Below are 20,244 nucleotides of genomic sequence, written 5' to 3' on the forward strand. Positions count from 1 at the left end.
ATGACATTCCATTGAGCAAAATTTCTTGTGTTGGAAGTACTATTAAAGTTTCATTTTTCTTCTAAATATTTGTAGAGATTTGTGGGGGTTTTCGCACTGGTAAGGTTCACAGCTGACTAGTCGCAGATACATTAAGCATTTCCCTAGACATGAATTCTAATGTGTTAAAGCATTTACTGACTATGGAGTTATGGTTTTAAGTTTTGAGTCAATGCTATTCAATACAAACAATGTCACTGCCCTGAAAATTGATGTGCAACAATGTTTTTTGTTTAGTAACAAACGATCGGTCTATTTTCAAATAGATTTTCCGTTGTCCTTTCAGAGAGTGTATATCGGCAGCTGCCCTGCGATTGCCATGGAAGTATGCCAGGAAAAACCGCAGTGGAGCTTGGACCGTTGTGGTATGTTGCTGCTAAAAATAGTGGACTTGAATAAAATTCCAAGTTGCAGTTTGACCTCCTGATGAGTCCTCAATGAAATTATCCTGCATTATCAGTTCCTGTGTAGGAAGGAACTGCAGATGCTGCTTTAAACCGAAGATAGACACAAAAGCTGGAGTAACTCAGCGGGACAGGCAACATCTCTGGCGAGAAGGAATGGGGGACATTCTGGGTCGAGACCCTTCTTCAGACTGAGAGTCGGGGGAGAGGGAAACGAGAGATAGATGGTGATGGAGAGAGATATAGAACAAATGAATGAAAGATATGCAAAGAAGTAACGATGATAAAGGAAACAGGCCATTGTTAGTTGTTTGCTAGGTGAGAACGACAATCTGGTGCGACTTACTGACATCAGGCATGATTTTCTACTCCATCCAAAAAGGACTTTTTACCAATGTAATTAGAACCCAACACTTTGATTTCTTGTGATTATTGTTCAAATACCCAAAATAAAAGAGCTGCATGCAACCTTGTCAGACAATGCCAGCTGATTTGAAATTGTGCACACTCCCATCACACACACAGGATTTATTATACCTGCTCATGCAAAACAAAAAGCTTCAACCACCATCATCACCACATTTAAGTGAGGATTTAGGAAATGACAAGATTGTATTTCCAAGAGTGACCAAACCTCTGCATTATGGTGGTTCCTTTTAGAGTTTCAACATTGTCCTGGATAAACAGTATTTATTTTAAATTAGTGATGCTCGCTGATTACATGTGTTTTACATGAAATTTATCCATCAGTAGAATAAATGGCTCTGCTCAACCAGCTAAACTGTCAAACACTAAACAAACCGACAAATATGAGTGCAAAAGACTTGTGTTTGAACCTGGAATGATAAGTTATACATATGCCCTAGGTTTGCACTGCAGCTCTACACATTACCTTTGTACACCAAAAACTCATCAAAATAAACCAGAAAACGTTCTATCGCAACACAATATTCCATAGAAATCTGGACTATCATGGATAATTAATACAAAAGAGGCTTGGAAAATTTCTTGTTTGCACTGTAACAAACGTAAAAGAAGTCAGTGAAGTAGATAAGACATTTTACATACAACTATAATGTGAAGTTGCAAAGTCACACAAAGTTATTTCATTGAGATACTCTAGACTACTGTCTCGCCTTTACCATGGCACATTGACCAGATCAAACCGCAGCTACTATTTTATGCATGTGACATTTTGCTTGGAAAAAATGGCCAGGTATTAGCATTGTGATGAAGGGTTGAAAAGATATTGGAGGCAGGTCAAATTCTCAATTACTACCTTTCTGCTTTTCGCAACTTCCAAGTAGGCAATTATCTGAATGTAATGTTCTGCTGGCTAACACTACTATACATGAGATTTTTTTCCTTCATTTTTCAAAAACTCTTTTCTGTTTCACATGCTCTGCCTTAATGTAGAATAGATCATCTGGGGAAAAGATCAACACTGTTCTCCTTGACGATTGCGGGATTGAAGTATTTTGTTGGCATCTAAATTTTTTATTTTAATTTATAACTATTATCTTCCCATGTATATTTATGTAATGGTCTTTTTTTTAAAAATTTCAATTGAGTGTATTTTCATTTTTTATTTGTGGCGTTCTCGTAAAATTCCCACCTCAGTAACAGATTTAATACTTGGCTGTGCCCCAGTTTATATCTTTGCGTTTTTTTTTTTATTTGATTGGTTTGTCTCTGAGATTAAATGGGTCCAGTGGCAGCACTGATACAATGCAATCCTGATTCCATTCAACCGCAAAATGAATTTTAGTCATGAGCATCTGAAGGCAACTGTATTCATGGTGAAGGGTTTGTTATGTGTACCGCAGATAAGTACTCTTTGTACACATGTTATGGTTTAACTACAAATGGCAAGCAGAGGAAATTTTCCATTTGCGTTGTAAAATAAATCTCTGAAAATAGCATGACTTTATTGCTATTACTGAAGTACACCAACATCTCAAACCTTTTGCCTCTTGATGAACAACATATGGCACTCTTTTTAAAAGTAGGCAATTATCTGAATGTTATGTTCTGCTGGCTAACACTACTATACATGAGATTTTTTTTTTCATTTTGCTAAAGTACAGCATTTATTTTTCCAAATGCTTGAAATTCCAAGATGCGCTCTGATCAACAGTGAATCATTCTTCATGTATCATTCATATAGATTGTTCTATATGGTTGGGTACAGTCGTACTCCCTTTTTCCTGAAAGACATATAACAGTGTGTAAAGATGGTACACCTGCATTTTCTTTTGCAGCCAACAATACTGTACATGGTAAATGGGCAGGGGTTACAAGGCAGATGCTGGGCATCTGATGTTACAGCTAATCTTTATATATGCATTGGAGAGAAATAAGTGAAATCCATAGTTGCAAATGTGGGTTAGTTACTGTGTTCCTGGGCTGGGCAGGTGATGGTCATGGATCCCCTCCCCCTTCCCAGTTAACTTCAGATAGTCCCTGCTTTCCCTCACTATCCCCTCCCCATTCCCAGTTCCCCCACTCGTCTTCCTGTCTCTGACAACATTCTATCATTGTCCCGCCCCCTCCCCTGACATCAGTCTGAAGAAGGGTCTTGACCCGAAACGTCACCCATTCCTTCTCTCCAGAGATGCTGCCTGACCCGCTGAGTTACCCCAGCATTTTCTGTCTACCAGGTGGTGGTCATCGTCAATGGCCTGGCAGACAGTGAAGTAAAAAAAATGCAAGTGCTTATCAAGTCAGCTAGCACCTACGGAGAGAAGTGGGGTTCATATTTGGATATCCATTTTTAGGTGATATTTAGTTTATTGGTTATATGTGTGTATAAATATACAGTTCACAGGTAAAAATGAAGAAATAGCCATGTTCCAATCAATGATGATTGTATTTTAATGCTGAAACACTTTAGCCTTCCGTTCATTGGTGTTGGTGCACTGGCTGGTTACTGCTGGGAGTGCACCTTTTGTGGGCAGTATTGTTACTTCTCATTATGTCAATTTGAAACAGTTGGCCGTTTCCTATTCACCTTCCATTTTTATATGATTCTTGAAGACCCGAAGAGAATAAAAAAAGACTTGTTTAAAACTGCCATCTTTCTTCTCCAGAGTAAAATATGATTTAGGGATGCATGAACAGGTGATTAACAATGGCACACATTTACACAATGTTCAAAATCATGTTGCTGTCCAGTGAGGCTACGATGAATATTCTGTAACTCCAACTCAACTTAGATGTACACTTCCATCAATTCCTCAGTATAATTACTGTCTGTATATGAGTTGCTTGATCCCAATTTCTATACACATTTAATATAAATTAATGTATTAGACTAAAATCACATGCTGTTCACTATCTGCAGACCAAAAGAAATCTCACCCCTGGCTTGACTTTTGTTTCTTGGCTCCTTTCCAATTTCAAGGTCGGGATCATTGTTTAACACTGGTTTCCTACGGCGAATGCTGTTCGAAGCCGTCCAACATGGAATTGAGGACATCCAGCCTTTGCTGAAGAACTTGACCTGTGAATCTGAATGCACAACATTGAAGCATCATTCAATATTTGGGCCAATGAGCCACAGCAGTCAAGGTTGGTTTGCTTACCTCGGAATAAAAGGACGTGCCGTTAGAAAGAAGATGAGAGAATTTTGTGAATCTGGAATTTATTGCCACAGGTGGCTAAGTGCCAAGTCAATGGATATTTTTAAGGTGGAGATTCATAGGTTCTTGATTAGCATGGATGACAGAAGTTATGGGGAGAAGAAAAGAGAATGGTGATGAGAGGGAAAAATAGATCATCCATGATTGAATGGCAGAGTAGACTTGATTGGCCAAATGACCTACTTCTGCTCCTCTAACTTATGAATTTACTGATAAAATTTTAATAATGATTTTCAAAGTGAATGTATAATTCAATTTTACAGACCCATGCTGGAAGAATTGCAGCCACTGCCAGTTTAACTTAATAAAGTGAAGCTCAGTTAGTGAAAGAGTGCATAAATAAGCTGTACATTCGAAAGTTAATTTCTGATAAGTTGTACAATGCTGTCCAAGGCATTATTTACAGAGTTGCAACGGGCATTAATGTATTGGGAACAATAATAGTAAGCTCTGGTTAGAACAAAAATCTGTATGAACATTAGGAAAAGACAAGTTGTGGCTTTGCCATTATTAGCCTTCACGAAGCTGCAATGTGATAACACTGGCAATTCTAAGCTCAGTCACGGAAGAATTGTGAATTTGATCAGTAATCGGTTGGGGCCTTAGGACCAAAATCCAGAAGCAGAGAGGAAATGTTGGGGAGATGGCAGAATTCACATTGCTAAATTATTTCCCAGCAACCTACTTCCTATTTTGAATCTATGCAAAAGACTATGTTTTCAGTTTTAGAGATACTGTGCGGAAACAGGCCCTTTGGCCCACCTAGTCTACGTCGACCAGCGATCCCTGCACATTAACATTATCCTGCACACACAAGGGACAATTTACAATTTTACTGAAGGCAATTAGCCAACAAACCTGTACGTCTTTGTAATGTGAGAGGAGACCAGAGCTCCCGGCGAAAACCCGTGCAGGTCATGGGGAGAAAGTACAAACTCCGTACAGGCAAGCACCCGTAGTCAGGATCGAACCCGGGTCTCTGATGCTGTAAGGCAGCAACTCTACCGTTGCACCACTGTACCATAGAAACAGAAAATAGGTGCAGGAGGAGGCCATTTGGCCCTTCAAGCCAGCACCGCCATTCATTGTGATCAAGGCTGATCATCCACAATCAGTAACCCGTGCCTGCCTTCTCCCCATATCCCTTGATTCCACTAGGCCCGAGAGCTCTATCTAACTCTCTTTTAAATTCATCCAGTGAATTGGCCTCCACTGCTTTCTGTGGCAGAGAATTCCACAAATTCACAACTCTGGGTGAAAAAGTTACTTCTCACCTCAGTTTTAAATGGCCTCCCCTTTATTCTTAGACTGTTGGCCCCTGGTTTTGGACTCCCCCAACATTGGGAACATTTTTCCTGCATCTAGCTTGTCCAGTCCTTTTATAATTTTACACTTCTCTATAAGATCCCCTCTCATCCTTCTAAACTCTAGTGAATACAAGCCCAGTCTTTCCAATCTTTCCTCATATGACAGTCCCTCCATCCCAGGGATTAACCTCGTGAACCTACGCTGCACTGCCTCAACAGCATGGACGTCCTTCCTCAAATTAGGAGACCAAAACTGCACACAATACTCCAGATGTGGTCTCTATACAACTGCAGAAGGACCTCTTTGCTCCTATACTCAAATCCTCTCGTTATGAAGGCCAACATGCCATTAGCTTTCTTCTGCCTGCTGAAGCTGCACGCTTACTTTCAGTGCCGCCCTGGCATAGTACAGAGTTTGCTAATATGACAATTGCTGTTTAAAAATATTAATCATTTAGTGAGAGCATGATAATACATCACGCTGCTGAGTAAATTACTTATCTATCTCACTGTCAGCAAAGAAAGACAATGAAATCTGCATAAAACAATTGATTTGGAATTGTATAGATCAGATAAGAATCAACCAACCTCTGAGCCAAAGTGATTTAAAGACTAATCTTATCACAGGGTTTAGACATTGCATTTGCAAATTCACTGCAGTCCAATGCAGTCCATTATTTTATTTTCCAAAATTGACTTTATAAGTACAGAATTACCTCTGAACTGGTCTTCCATTGTATAAAATAGCCCAAAGGTTAGTGACAGGCTTACTAAATGTCTTGTTTCATATAGTCTCCTAAAGAAGTTATTTTTACCAATCCCAACATCAGCTAAGTAAAGGTTGAGATAGATTTTAAATGAAAAATTATACATTCCTTTTTCTATATTTTTGTGACTATTTCATTTGATGGTGTATTTTCTCTTCCCGTTTAATTTTACACATACACGTTTTTGGATTTGGCTTCTATGTAATCTTTCCTTCCTTCTCTTATGAGAAACACCTGGTCTAGTCTTATTTTAGCATGGCTGTTGTCAGAGCAACATGCTTTATTGCATTACAGCTGCACTGAGCCAAACTCGATCTACATCCCTTTGCAGGTTCAAATCAACTGCTTGTTTTAGACACGCAGTCCAAACTCATACTTCGACACCACCATGAAGGAGCTTCATTGTGGCTGATACTGTCTTTCAAAAGAAACATTAAATAAAGCCCCTGTCTCTTTGTTTATATAGTTATAAAAGTTCCCATCATACAGAACGTCTGGAGGTGAACAACAAACACCTCTGCCAATACCAGAATAGATTGCTTGGTAATTTTTGCCTACACAGTCAGAAAAACCATTCTCAAAAATAATTATATTTTTTGTATGGAGCTAGGTTGATGACCAAGGCAATAAAAGGTACTATAATAATGCAACTTCAGGCATAAGCATAATTTTTTTTAAATCTTTTGTGCCCTTTTTCAGTGGGTCAAGCATTAAGCCAGGCGGGATTATTCCATAGTCATTTTACTTAAGAATGTAATAAATAGGAGGACCCTCTGGCCTACTCTGCTATTCTGTTATTTCATTACTGATCATTTATCTTGGTGCTATATAGCACATTAGCCTCATATCCTTTCATTTTTCCTTTTTTCAAAACTTTTTCCACACTGAATATTTTCAGCAAATGAGCTTCCACAGCCTTGTTCCGTAAAGAATTTTACTGTGTAGAGATTTCTCATTGCCTGTCTTGAATCACTGAGAGGCCATATTTTGAGACTGTAAAGTTTTAGGCAACCCATCCAGAGGATACATCAACTCTTCAACCTGCAAGTTTTGTATGTTTTCAATTACATTGCCTCTTGTTCTCACAAACTCAATTGTAAAAAGACCAGTCTGCTTCCTCATTTAATTAACTTGTCATTCAGGAATAAATCTGGCGATTCTTTGCTGCAACCCATCTACTATAAGAATATTCCTCTTTGCCCAGATCTGCGTTTTGTACACAGTATTCCAGATATGGTCTCACCAAGTGTTCATATAATGGGCGCGAGACTTTTGTATTCTTGTACTTGAATCCTCTTGCAGTAAAGACCAACATGCACATTGTTTTCTGAATTGTTTCCTGAACTTGCATGTTAACCTTCAGTGACTTGTATGCCAGGTGATACAGGTCCTCCGAACACCAATGTATGCCAGGTGATACAGGTCCTCTGAACACCAATGTCAAACTTAAACCACTGTTCTTTCAACTGTTAATTATTTTTGAAAAAATTGACAATCTTGTGGGATTTGAAAGGAGAATTTTCCCTAATATTTCCAGAAATGTTAATTGTGTTTTGCTAATGCTATTAATTTGCTTTTCAGACAGGTTTGGGGATTATATTAGACTTTACATTATACTTTAGAGATATAGCGCGGAAACAGGCCCTTCGGTCCACCAAGACCGCGTTGGTCTTCGATTACCTGTACACTAACACTATCCTACATACTAGGGATAAATAACAATTTTACCGAACCCAATTAACCTACAAACCTGTACGTCTTTGAAGTGTGAAAGGAAAGTGGAACACCCTGGGAAAAACCAGCAGTCACAGGGAGAACATACAAACTCAGTACAGACATCACCCACAGTCAGGATCGATCCCGGGTCTCTGGCGCTGAAAAGAGCAGCTCTATTACAATGCCACTATGCCGTTCCGAATGTCAACAAGATTAATGTGATCTAATTGGCTGTCCATTTTTATTGTGGGGAGCAATTTCACCAGCTCAATCAACTACAAGGAAGAGTAAGAGTTCTTTGTCTCAGTGCCATAAAATTGTGAACTTATCACTAGTGGAACAATTGCATCCATTGCAGTTTTGTCACTCTAGTAGACCCATTGGTATTGTTGGGTTTTGTTTGGTGCTCTACATTATTTAACTTTTCGGTCATGGCTGTTAGTAGCATTCCTGTTTCTGAGGTGAAAGCTCGATTCCAAAGATGAGCACAGAATTCTACGCTGATTCACTGCTAAATGCAGAGAGATTGTTGTGCTCTCAGATGTTCCACCTTTCACATCAAGGGGGCTTTGTTTTTATCTCAATGCAGTCTAAGAGATCCTGTGCCAAAGAAGATCAGTTTTTGTCAGTGAACTAATTAATATTTATCCATCAAACAATGTACTGAGATAGTTTATCTGGTGATTACTTTGCTGTCTGTGAAAATGGGTGCGTGCAAATTGGCTGCCACTTTTCCAACAATGACTAGACATCACTAATTAGCCTTAACATTAATAGAGCAATGAATACTTAGATGATGGAACTGACTGGTATCTTGCACCATGCAACTCCAAGGTGGTGAAGTACTGAATGGTCAGTATAGGGAAAATGGTTGGCAAAATGTTTTGAAATTGTCAGCTGTGTGAGTTGTCAACTCACATTAGTTCTTTCAATGTTGATGTTCCCCACAGAGGAAAGTGGAGTTGTTATTAAAACCTTAGCCTCTCATAAATCTGGAGTTGAGGATACAAGCTCAGCATCCTATTCTGGACAAGGTAAGCATTCATTTTATTGAGTGAGATTTCCATAGCAACACGATGCAGACTTAATTCTCCATCATTCGTCATCCTGCCTTGGTATTTCATCAACTGCAACTACGCAGATTGCATATTGTCACAACTGCACAAAGCAGGTTGCAGTTTATTAATTCGTATTGCCATATTGTCAGATGCACAGGATGGTGCTAACAGCATACTACAGGCTTGTCTGTTCACTTCATGCTACAAACGTCAAATTTGTTTCATCTTGATAAGATACTGGATTCAGTCTAAAACAAATAATTGAGATTGATCTCCAGTCGCAGAGAACTGAGCCACAAAGATCGATCAAACATACACAAACTCCTTAGCCCTTGTGGATGACATTTATTGTTAATTGCTATGCTTTATGGAAATATCAAATGCAAGTTTTTGCATTGAATTAAATGAGAAAGTTGCACTGGGCAGTTGGATTCAAGAAAAGCAAATTTTGACTGGTGTCCAAAAGAATGTCAGCAAGTTTACACCAAGTGTGGATAGGAAGGTGTGGTGGGGAAATGTGGAGAAGTATTAGTCACCTTGATTGAATGGCTGCATTTTTCTCTGAATAGACGAGCTAAGGTTAGTTAGTGTTCCTTCCTCTGCTTTATCTATCCATTGATCAAGTAAAGCACAACATTCAGAGGTGGATTTTTCATTGTTCCCGTCAAGTTAGATTCATCAGGTGCTTCCACATCAAGAGTCAAGAATGTTTCATTGTCATATGCACTAGGACAAAAAAAATGAAATTCTTACTTGCTGCAGCATTAGAGGCACATTAAACACAACACAACAAATAAATATGCAGTAAATGATTGGTTATACTATGTAAATCAGACCACGAGAAACTAGGGCCATAGCAGCTCAAGACCAGAGCTTCAGGGAACTGGGAGGAGGGTTGGCTCCCAACCATATGAGCATGCTATAGCACTGATGAACCAAAACCCAGCTTTGACCAAATACCCCAAATGTCTTGTGAGTATTACAAAAGAGAAAGATGAAAGGAGTAAACCCTTGCAAAAGTAAATCGGGATGGGAAGCAGAAGCAGACAGATACCTGACTGCATCAGCTTTTTGACAACCTCTTCAATTACTGCAGCGCCAAATATAGTGATCGATGTTCCTTTAGACCTGACGAGGAATATTGAGAGGGGATCGACATTTGGACAGGCTATGTTTGCTCCAAATTCTGCATTGGCCTACATCAAGTAAATCATTGAGAAGGGAAGCATTTGCACTTTAGCCTGAAGTTTTGAGCACAGAGCTGACTATGTGTATGGTGGTGTGGTATGAATCTTTTTACTTGAAGTAAACGAATAAGTCACAACTGCTCTAGTAGACTGAACAGGAATATGAACAGTGAATGCTGAAGGAGTGACCTAACAGGGGTCCAATGCTAGGAGAGTGCAATGACGTAGACCATCATGCTGTTTCTTAGGGTGGAGGAAAACAAAAATAGCCCCAGCTAACATAGATTTGAGGTGGTTACTAATGAATCCAGCCGGGAATCATGCAGAGAGAGGTGAGGAAGTGGAACTTGCTATCACAGGCAGTTGTTGAAACAAATTAGAGCTAATGCCTTGAAGCTGGAGCTAGTGGTAGAGGAGTGAAAGTTTGTGTAAATTGATGAGAAAGAAACTATGCAGAGGACATTCATTTTGTCTAGTTTAGAGACACGGTATGGAAGCCGGCAATTCGGCCCACTGAGTCCATGCCGACCATCAATCGCCTGTTCACACTAGTTCTGTGTTATCCTACTTTCTTATCCACTCCCTACGCACTAGTGGAAATTTACAGAGACCAATTAACCTACAAACTTGCACATCTTTGGGATGTGAGAGGAAACCACAGCACCCGGAGAAAACCCATGTAGTCACAGGCAAAACATGCTAACTCCATACAGGCAGCACCCAGGTCATTCATGATAACATGATTCATGATTCACAATATAAACACAGTAACAGACCAATTGGGTTGAATGGCCTGTTTATAACGCAATGCCTATTTAAACAAATCCCTTCTGCATGTGCACGGCTCCATACCCCTCCATTCCCTGCATATTTATTTGTCTAAATAAAACCCCTTTTAAATGGCACTACAATATCTGCTTCCATCACCACCCATGGCATTCCAGGTATATACCACTTACTGTGTGTGGAAAAAACGTCCATACATTCCTTAAAACTTTATCCCTCTGACTTTATAGCTATGTCCACCAATATTTGACATTTCCCCAGGGAAAAAAGGATTCTTACTCTCTATCCTATCTACAGTGCATTCAGAAAGTATTCCGAGCCCTTCACTTTTTCCACATTTTGTTACGTTACAGCCTTATTTAAAAATTTAATTCTTTTTTTTTATCATCAATCTACACACAATACTCCAGAATGAAGAAGCGAAAACAGGTGTTTAGAAATTTTTGCAAAGTAAATAAAAAGAAATAACTGAAATATCACATTTATATAAGTATTCAGACCTTTTGCTATGACACTCAAAATTGAGCTTAGATTCATCCTGTTTCCATTGATTATCCTTGAGATGTTTCTACAACTTGATTGGAGTCCACCAGTGGTAAATTAAGTTGATTGTTCATGATTTGGAAAGGCATACACTTGTCTATATAAGATCCCACAGTTGACAGTGCATGTCACAGCAAAAAGCAAGCCATGAAGATGAAGCAATTAAGCGTAGAACTCCGAGTCAGGATTATGTCGAGACACAGATCTGGGGAAGGGTATAAAACAATTTCTGCAGCATTGCAGGTCCCGAAGAGCACAGTGGCCTCCGTCATTCTTAAATGGAAGAACTTTGGAACCACCAGGACTCTTCATAGAGCTGGCTGCCCGGCAAAACTGAGCAACAGTTCTAGACTTCAGACTGGGGCAGAGGTTCACCTTCCAACAGGACAACAACCCTAAGCACACAGCCAAGACAATGCAGGAGTGGCTTTGTGACAAGTCTGAATGTCCTTGAGTGGCCCAGCCAGAGCCCGGACTTGAACCCGATTATACATCTCTGGAGGGACCTGAAAATAGCTGTGCATCGACGCTCCCCAGCCAACCTAACAGTTTTTAGTGGATCAGCAGAGAAGAATGGGAGAAATTACCCAAATACGGGTGTGCCAAGCTTGTAGCATCATACCCAAGAAGACTTGAGGCTGTAATGGCTGCCAAAGGTTGGGTGGGGGGAGGGGTTGGGGGAAACTTTTTCTAATCTCTTATCTCGACGGAGACGCGATATTTTTCCCGTGTTGTATCTCCGTCTGTACTGCGGCCTAACATCGCGGAGTTGACGGCCTTTGCTGGAGACTGATTTTGAGAGCTCCACCGCAGGTACCTGCAGACTTGCCAATGCAGAGCTCGCGATCCCTTTGCATGGGGTCGACCTCGGAGCTCCAACAGTGGGTGCTTGCGAACTTAACATCGCGGAGCTCGCAGTCTCTGGTTAGAGACCGACTTCGGGAACTCCAAGCCGCAGGAGCTTCGACTGCCCTGACGCAGGAGTTTCTATCGCCCCAACACGGGAGTTCCGATCGCCCCGACGCAGGTGCTTCGACCGCCGGCTGCGGGAGCTATGATTGCCCCGACGGATGGTTCGACTGCCCCAACCGCAGGGGAATAATGAGGGAAGAGGATTAGACTTTATTGCCTTCCATCACAGTGAGGAATGTGGGGAATCCGCTGTGGTGGATGTTTATGTTAACTTTTATGTAGTTGTGAGTTTGGTTAATTTTTTTTTCGTATGGCTGTATGATAATTTGCATATCACTGTACCTTAATTGGTACATGTGACAATAAAATGCCTTTGAAACCTTTGAAACATACTCTACTTATAGATAATACCCTCTAATTCAGGCAGCATCCTGGTGATCCTCATCCGCACCCTCTACAACGCCTCCACATGTTTCCTGCAGCTGTGACTGGAATTGCACACAATTTGCCAAATGAGTCCTAACCACATTTTTTTATAAAGCTGCAATATGACTTCCTGACTCTTATTCTGAATTCCCTCACCGATAAGGACAAAACATTGCCATGCACCTTCTCTAACACTTTATCTACTTTATTTACTTTAACCCTTTATTTACTTTATGTGCTGCGACTTTGAGTGACCTATGGCATTGGACGCCAAGATCCCTTTGTACATCAGTGCTGTTCAGGGTCCTGCTATCAACTGTATCCTTTGACCTCCCAAAGTGCAACACCTCATACTTGCCTCGAGATGCGCAGGATGCCAAAACAAACAACATCAAGCATCAAATGATGACTTGCTCTGATTTTGTTGAGTATCAATTATAATTAAGTCAGAATATTTCAGATTTGATCACTTTATTTCAGTTTATTCTAAAATCGGAAAGGCACTTGTTAAAATCCTGTTAAATATATTGGCTCGTTTCACTGTGCAAATAATGAGTGTTTTGCTTTTGTGGTTCAATGCCCATGTTCCATTTATTGTGCATGTGAAGAATCGGCCTTCACTCTGAAGTCCAGCAGAATGAGGGTTGACCGCAATGCAACATAAGATTTGGAGGCTAGATAGATGCTATGAAGGCATTTCCTATGAAAGTATCTCCCTTTGTCGGTGCCTCTAGAACTAGGCAGCGTAGTTTCAGGATTAGGGGACAGTTACTTAAAACAAAAATGACGAGGAGACTGCAGATGCTGGAATTTTGAGCAAAATACAAAGTTCTGGAGGAAATCAGCAGGTCAGACATATTCTGGGGAGAGAATAGACAGGCGATGTTTCAGGGAGGGAAGAGGAACTTCTCAAAACATACAGAGGAATTGAGGATGTGTAGGAAACAAAACTTCAGATGCTGGTTTAAATTGAAGGTAGACACAAAATGCTGGAGTAACTCAGCGGGTCAGGCAGCATCGAGACCCTTCAGTCTGAAGAAGGGTCTCAACCCGAAGCGTCACCTATTCCTTCTCTCCAGAGATGCTGCCTGACCCGCTGAGTTACTCCAGCATTTTGTGTCTACCGAGGAATTGAAGATTATGAGGATTGGACAGGAAAAGGGAGGAGGCCAAAGAATTCGATCAGCCATGATCTTCAGCTGGGTAGGCTTTAAGAGCCCATGTGACCATCACTTGTCCTTCTTCAGAACTTGTGTTCAATTTTTATTTTGGCAGAGAAGCGGAAGGGCAGTGAAATGCCCGGGAACATAGCAAAACGTCAGAAAGGAGATATTCCCTCTGAGCATCCTCCCTTCTACTACAGCATCCATAGGCACAGCATTCGAGGAATGAACATCCCAAAGTAAGAATTTACTTTCTATTTCTGTGCTTATTCATACTCTTCCATTTCAACTTTGATCAAGTACTTTGGCTGTAACACAAGATTAATGCTGCCTCCTCCTTTTCCAGGGAACTTTGTCTGGTTTTATGGCTGTTTTCTCAACTAGTAAATCTGAGGAAACGATTAAATTATATATTTCCAATATAGATTTTACATTTTTATTTTGTTTCCAGTTGAAATCTAGTTCTTTATATAGTTTTCTAGAACAAATAATGAATCACTGGCAAAAAATTGAAGAGTAGACAAATTAATAATTTTATGGTGCTTTTGAAATTTTAAAACAAATTTTTCACTTTTTCAAAAAAAATTACTTAACATCTACTTGATGCACAGCTCTTCAGGACATGGATTTAAAAAAATATATATTATTCTAATAAACCTATTATTGCATGTGTTTAAGTGTCGTTTTTGTATCCCAGTGAGATTTTGGCCTTTCACACAGCAACAAAACATGTTTGTACAATGTCATGAATGCCCGACCTCACCCTGTAACCATGATTCTCCCACAGTCTCTCTGCAGACACTCCTGCCTCCCAAGACACTTCTCCTCTAACCTGCTGCATAGAAATGCTCTGGCTTGGTACAAACCTCGCTGAGCTGATCGTAACCTAAACACATGTAGCATGACTTTCCATTCTGCGATATAATCGCTTTGTAGCTCCAAGGATCTCTTCCTGATTCTTTGCCCTTTCCAGTTCAACAGCATGACAATTTTACTTATAGGTATATACTTAACGTGCAAAGATCCACTGGTGACATGAGGCTATATTCTTTCAAATATGTAGCTTGGGTAAAACATAATTTCTTCCAACTTAATGTTGTTTACATTGTACAAAACAAACTCTCAGGCATTCCCACTAACTTGGTGCTTCGGTCTGGCCACTGTCTCATTTGAGCCATTGTTTATACACCGATCAGCCAAAACGTCATGACCACTGACAGGCAAAGTGAATAACATTGATTATCTTGTTACAATGGCACCTGTCAAGGGGTGGGATATATTAGGCAGCAAGTGAACAGTCAGTTCTTGAAGTTGATGTGTTGGATGCAGGAGAAATGGGCAGGAGTAAAGACCTGACAAGGACCAAATTGTTATGACCAGACAACTGGGTCAGAGCATCTCTGAAAAGGCAAGGCTTGTGGGGTGCTCCCGGTCAGCAGTGGTGAGTACCTACCAACAGTGGTCTGAGGAGGGACAAACCACAAACCGGCGACAGGGTATTGGGCGCCCAAGGCTCATCGATGCGCGAGGGCAACGAAGGCTATCCCGTCTGGTCTGAACTGACAGAAGGTCTACTGTGGCACGTCACAGAAAATTTTAATGGTCACGGGAGGAATGTGTCACAATACACAGTGCATCGCACCCTGCTGCGTATGGGGCTGCACACGGAGGACCAACAGCAAATTATGCAGGTGGTCATAATGTCTTGGCTCATCAGGTCATAATGTTTTGGCTGATCGGTGTAATTGTGCCATTTTGTTTGACCATGAGCTCAAATTCCAGCTTTATATCCCTGTGTATTTCCACCTCCATAACATTGCTTCGTCTCCATAGCCACCCTACCTCTGAAAACCTGAAGCACATGGGTCAACCAGGGCCACAGCTGCTGCCTTGCAGCTCCTGTGACCTGGGTATAATCCTGACCTCTGGTGTTGTGTGTGGTTTGCATGTGATGCCCATGACTATAAGGGTTTACAGACATCCCAAAAACGTGCAGGGTAGTGGGCGACTGTAAATTTCCCTCTGTGGTCAGGTGAGTGGCAGAATCTGGGTGGACTTGATGAGAATGTGGGGAAAATAAATGGGTTAAGTTAGGATTAGTGTAAAAATGGATCTTTGATGGTAAGTGCGGACACGGTGGGCGGAAGCACCTATTTCTGTGCTGTATCCCGATGACCCGATGATGCATCTTTGTTGCCTCCGGATCATTGCTGTCCTAATCAACCTCCCAGGTTGCATCTTTGCAGGCTTCAACTTATCCAAATTGAGGTTGCCCACATCATGTGCTGTGCCATGCCCACATCATGTGCTTCGCATCAGATCCAACCTCACGGAAAAGCATTAGATTCCAGTCACGTTTGAAATTAATATCCTTTTATGCTCATCAAGTGATTGCTGACCTGCAGCCATTGCACCCCATACTACCATTCCTTTATCTCTGACTTCTTGTGTATGCCACCCCACCACCTCAGCAATCTAAATTTTACTCATGGGTAAATACCTCCCAGAATCCCCAAACTTCCTGAATTGCCCTAATTTTTCCCAAACCTCCCAGTCATGCCATTTAATGAAATGTGTCAGAAGAAAATATTAACTCAAAAATATTAATTGTTTGTCATGTCTCAAAATGCTCCCATGATTGTATCTCAAGGATCACAAATATGGTGGATCACAAAGATGAAAGATCATTTCATTTCTGGATAATTGCAAAGGGAAAGTGTGACCTGTTTTGTGTATACCATTTTTTTAATAAATTGCTTACAATAATTAATCAGAGACTATTATAATTAAATGAGATATTTGAACTATTAAGATAACCTTGCAAGTCCCAAAATGGATCTAATCTTGAAAAAGATTATGCATGAGTCAATCTGCACCTTTCGTCTGGTGAAGATTTTTTTTTACCATTGAACAATTAACCTAAAGAAAAAGCTGAATGTACATAGCAGGTCAAACTTTGGAATCTCAAGTTAGTAGTCATTTTTCATAGTGTGATCCTTTTGACTATTCCAACTGAAACATTAACTTGTAAATAAAGACAATTGATCAGTCAGCTGCCCAGCAATGTATGAATTTAGATTGTAAGCTTTAACCCATTTTTATCAGCTAGATTGCAATGCACAAATCATAATTTTTAATCCTCAAGATATGCTAATAGGACAAACCTTTTCTTTTAAAAGTGCCATAGACTTGGGAGTGACTTTGTGCAAGCTAAACAAAAATTGTAGATTGTGTAGTAAACCTTTTTCAGTAATTGAAATCAATGCTAGCAGTGTTTTAGACCCATGCAGTCCATGCATATGTAATTCACGGTATTTTGTGGGATAAAAATAGCAATTATATTATGTTTTCGCATATTTTTCTCTTGTTACGGACACAAGGAAAGAAAAATGATTTGCTTTGCAAAAACTACAGTATGTGAGCAACACCACTGCTTTTACACACCCAAATTCCTTTCTGTTTAACAGTAATGATAATATGACTGAAGATAGACACAAAATGCTGGAGTAACTTAGCGGGACAGGCAGCATCTCTGGATAGAAGGAATGGGTGATTTTTTGGGGTCGAGACCCTTCTTCAGGGTCCACTACCACTTTCCACATGATAATATGCCTGATGTTTTTGTTCAATTCCTTTGGGGTTCTATGTTTCATGAACTGCTCCGGCTTGTCTATCCTCTAAAGAAGCTTTTGTGTTTCTGCAGGATAAATAAATTCCTGCCCTACCTCACGCAAGCTGGTTTCCGGGTTGGCCGTACTCATTTTGACCCAACAGGAATTCGGACAGATGCAACCTTGGCGCAATTGAAAGCCATCCTGATGAAATACAGTTTGCCCACGCACACTGACAGTCAGTCTGGTGTTCATAGTCACGCTTCAGCAGAACCTATTTCAGAACCTGCACAAGATTGCACTCCAAAGCCACTTGAAATCGATCAGCCTGCGGAAGAAGTAAAACCAGAATCGGGATAAACTTGTGTGGTCCAGATTGACTATTGTAGCCAAGTGTCCAGGTTGGATTTGGTTCCTGCATCACTGAAGAACCAGTGCAGGAGATTCACGCATCATTGTGCATAATACTCTGTAAAATTGATTATAACCTTTGTATAAAAGACCCCATCATGTATTATTCATCAATAAATCACAGGTATGGGCCATAATTTGCACAGGTGCCTTTGAATAGTAAATGTTGAAGAGGTAGTTCTCACTCTTGAAATTTTGTTGTTTCCATTAATGCACCAGTTATGTACTTTTTGTTGAAATGCTGCAACAGTAGCATCTACACAAGTAATTTTTTGTATGGAAGTGTGTGTCTAAAGTTTTTAAAATATATTATTTTTTTCCTATTATTCCTTCACGTTAAGCAATAAGTCAAAACCACAACAGGAAAATTCATACTGGAATTTAGCACTGGCCGAAAACAACAGCTCCATGTACTGAGCTGTTTTATGCTCAGGACTTAGACCATGTGTTTTAAAAGTAAAATGGAAACAGATTGAAGCTGGAACGCAGAAATCAATTGTCTTGTTTTATGTCTATTTATCTGTTGTATTTGCAAGTTTGTTGAAAAGCAAGATTTTGATTCTGCAGCTACCACAAAGGCTTTAGGCTTTAAAAAAAGAAATCTGCTTCAGATTTTAGTTGCTGGAATAGTATCGTTTGTACGTTTGTTGCAAAACATTTTTCTGCCTGGTGTGACTGCTTCTCAGTTTTGTAAGGTGCTAAAGGTCTGGGTGCTCTCCTCAGTTAGGGTGTTGATTTAAGAGGAGTTTGATCCACCATTGTCCCTTTGCAGTCAAGAATTCATGCTATTCAATGTGTTTGCGTTATACTCTCGCAGAGCAAATTAAATATTAATAATTTGAGAAATGAAATCTATTGCTGCTTCTTGTTCTTCCAGATCACAAAGTTTATCCTTTTGCTACTTTGTTGAAGTTCTGATTTCATATGTCAAAATAATCACACAAAACAAAACGGCCAAATACTGGCCTGTGGGGAAATAAGAGGATAAAAAGATATTTTATCATTTAGGAAAAGTATGACTGGTGTAACCATCTCATGGGAAGATTAGAACCAGGGCCGTCTTTGTTTCATCATTATTTTTTAATTGAGTTGTCTGCCAAATTGTGGAAATAAAACCACTGGAACCTAAAGGAAAACAACTGCCTCTGAGCAAGTACAGAAGCAAATGGAAATGTTGAAGGTGTGTTAGTTTCTGTTAAGTAAAGGGATTAGGTGAGTATTTCACTTGTGAATGAAATGTAAAAGGCGGTATGTATTTTTCTCATCTGAAGCATCATCTCATCAGTTTCCCCACTGCTACTGCTTACTCTGGTTCTACTACCATTTTGTGCTTTGACTTGCAGAAAGCACTTCTTGCCTACCTTTTATATTTGGTTCAGCAGCACAATTTGGTTAGATGATAAATAAGTGACAGCTGAAGAGGTTCTTACAACTGGACTTCTTCAGGACCCCTTTGCAATGCAGATTAATCCAGGTAGGAGTACATTGGAATTCTTTAGGGTTGTTTGCTCTTATGGTTCGAAGGGTTCTATCATCACTTCCAAAACATAAGAGTAATGTAATAAAGCTAAGATACACTTGTTACTCTCACATCCCTGGGGCTACCCAACTTATTTCTTAACTATTGAATACTTTTGAAATGTGACAGAGGGCACATGGTGAGCAATCTGTGCAGCAAACTCCCACAAACTGCCGTAATAAATAACCAGAAGATATTGCTTATCCAAAGCTATTGGAATGTATATATTGCCAGTTGCCATTGCTCTATATCTACTATGTGCTCTACTATCTATGTAGAGTGAGAGCATCACATTCACACACATCTGAAACTTTTAAAGTGGTATCCAGTCGGCATCAGTGAAGGGTGATTCATGAGACACCATTCATCAAATGTGCCATTTTAGTTCCCAATCTCACACCGACCTTCCTGTCCTTGGCCTCCTCCATTGCCGGAGTGAGACCCACGCAAACGGGAAGAACGGCACCTCGTATTCCGCCTGGGTAGCTTCCCGCCCAATAGTACAGCACATTGAATTGTCCAATTTCAAGTAAAAACATACCCTTACTTCTTCCCTTCATTTCCCTGCTTCCCCCCTCCCCTCCCTGGTTCACACACAAATTCTCCCACCACCCTAATCTTCCTGCTGCCTTCTCATCTGTATGCTCAGCTCCCAACCCCATGTCCCATATTTCCCTTTTATTCTGCCGCCCCCACCTGTCTTTTCCACTTTGTCCCCTTTCACCCAGATCTCTCCCTCGGGCTTTACATTTCA

General features: G+C 40.3%; 1 protein-coding gene across 3 annotated transcripts in view; it reads left to right on the forward strand.

Annotated features, from left to right (window-relative positions):
• The window catches only part of trmt1l (tRNA methyltransferase 1-like), a 42,819-nt gene extending 24,035 nt beyond the window's left edge, over positions 1 to 18,784 (forward strand). The window contains exons 12-17 of one of the 3 annotated variants that reach the window (XR_013547800.1): positions 326 to 404; positions 3,847 to 4,013; positions 8,825 to 8,908; positions 14,062 to 14,188; positions 17,653 to 18,095; positions 18,313 to 18,784. Coding sequence is in view for 2 of the 3 variants with exons in the window: in XM_078407601.1 (XP_078263727.1) it covers positions 326 to 404; positions 3,847 to 4,013; positions 8,825 to 8,908; positions 14,062 to 14,188; positions 17,653 to 17,920 (725 nt within the window). In the remaining variant the exon portion in view is untranslated. Of the gene's footprint in view, positions 1 to 325; positions 405 to 3,846; positions 4,014 to 8,824; positions 8,909 to 14,061; positions 14,189 to 17,652 lie in introns of all 3 variants that reach the window. The other 2 variants (XM_078407601.1, XM_078407603.1) reach the window with 2 other exon arrangements.
• The last annotated feature ends 1,460 nt before the right edge of the window (positions 18,785 to 20,244 follow it).

This window comes from Rhinoraja longicauda, chromosome 11 (assembly GCF_053455715.1).
Source record: "Rhinoraja longicauda isolate Sanriku21f chromosome 11, sRhiLon1.1, whole genome shotgun sequence".
Lineage (NCBI taxonomy): Eukaryota > Metazoa > Chordata > Chondrichthyes > Rajiformes > Arhynchobatidae > Rhinoraja > Rhinoraja longicauda.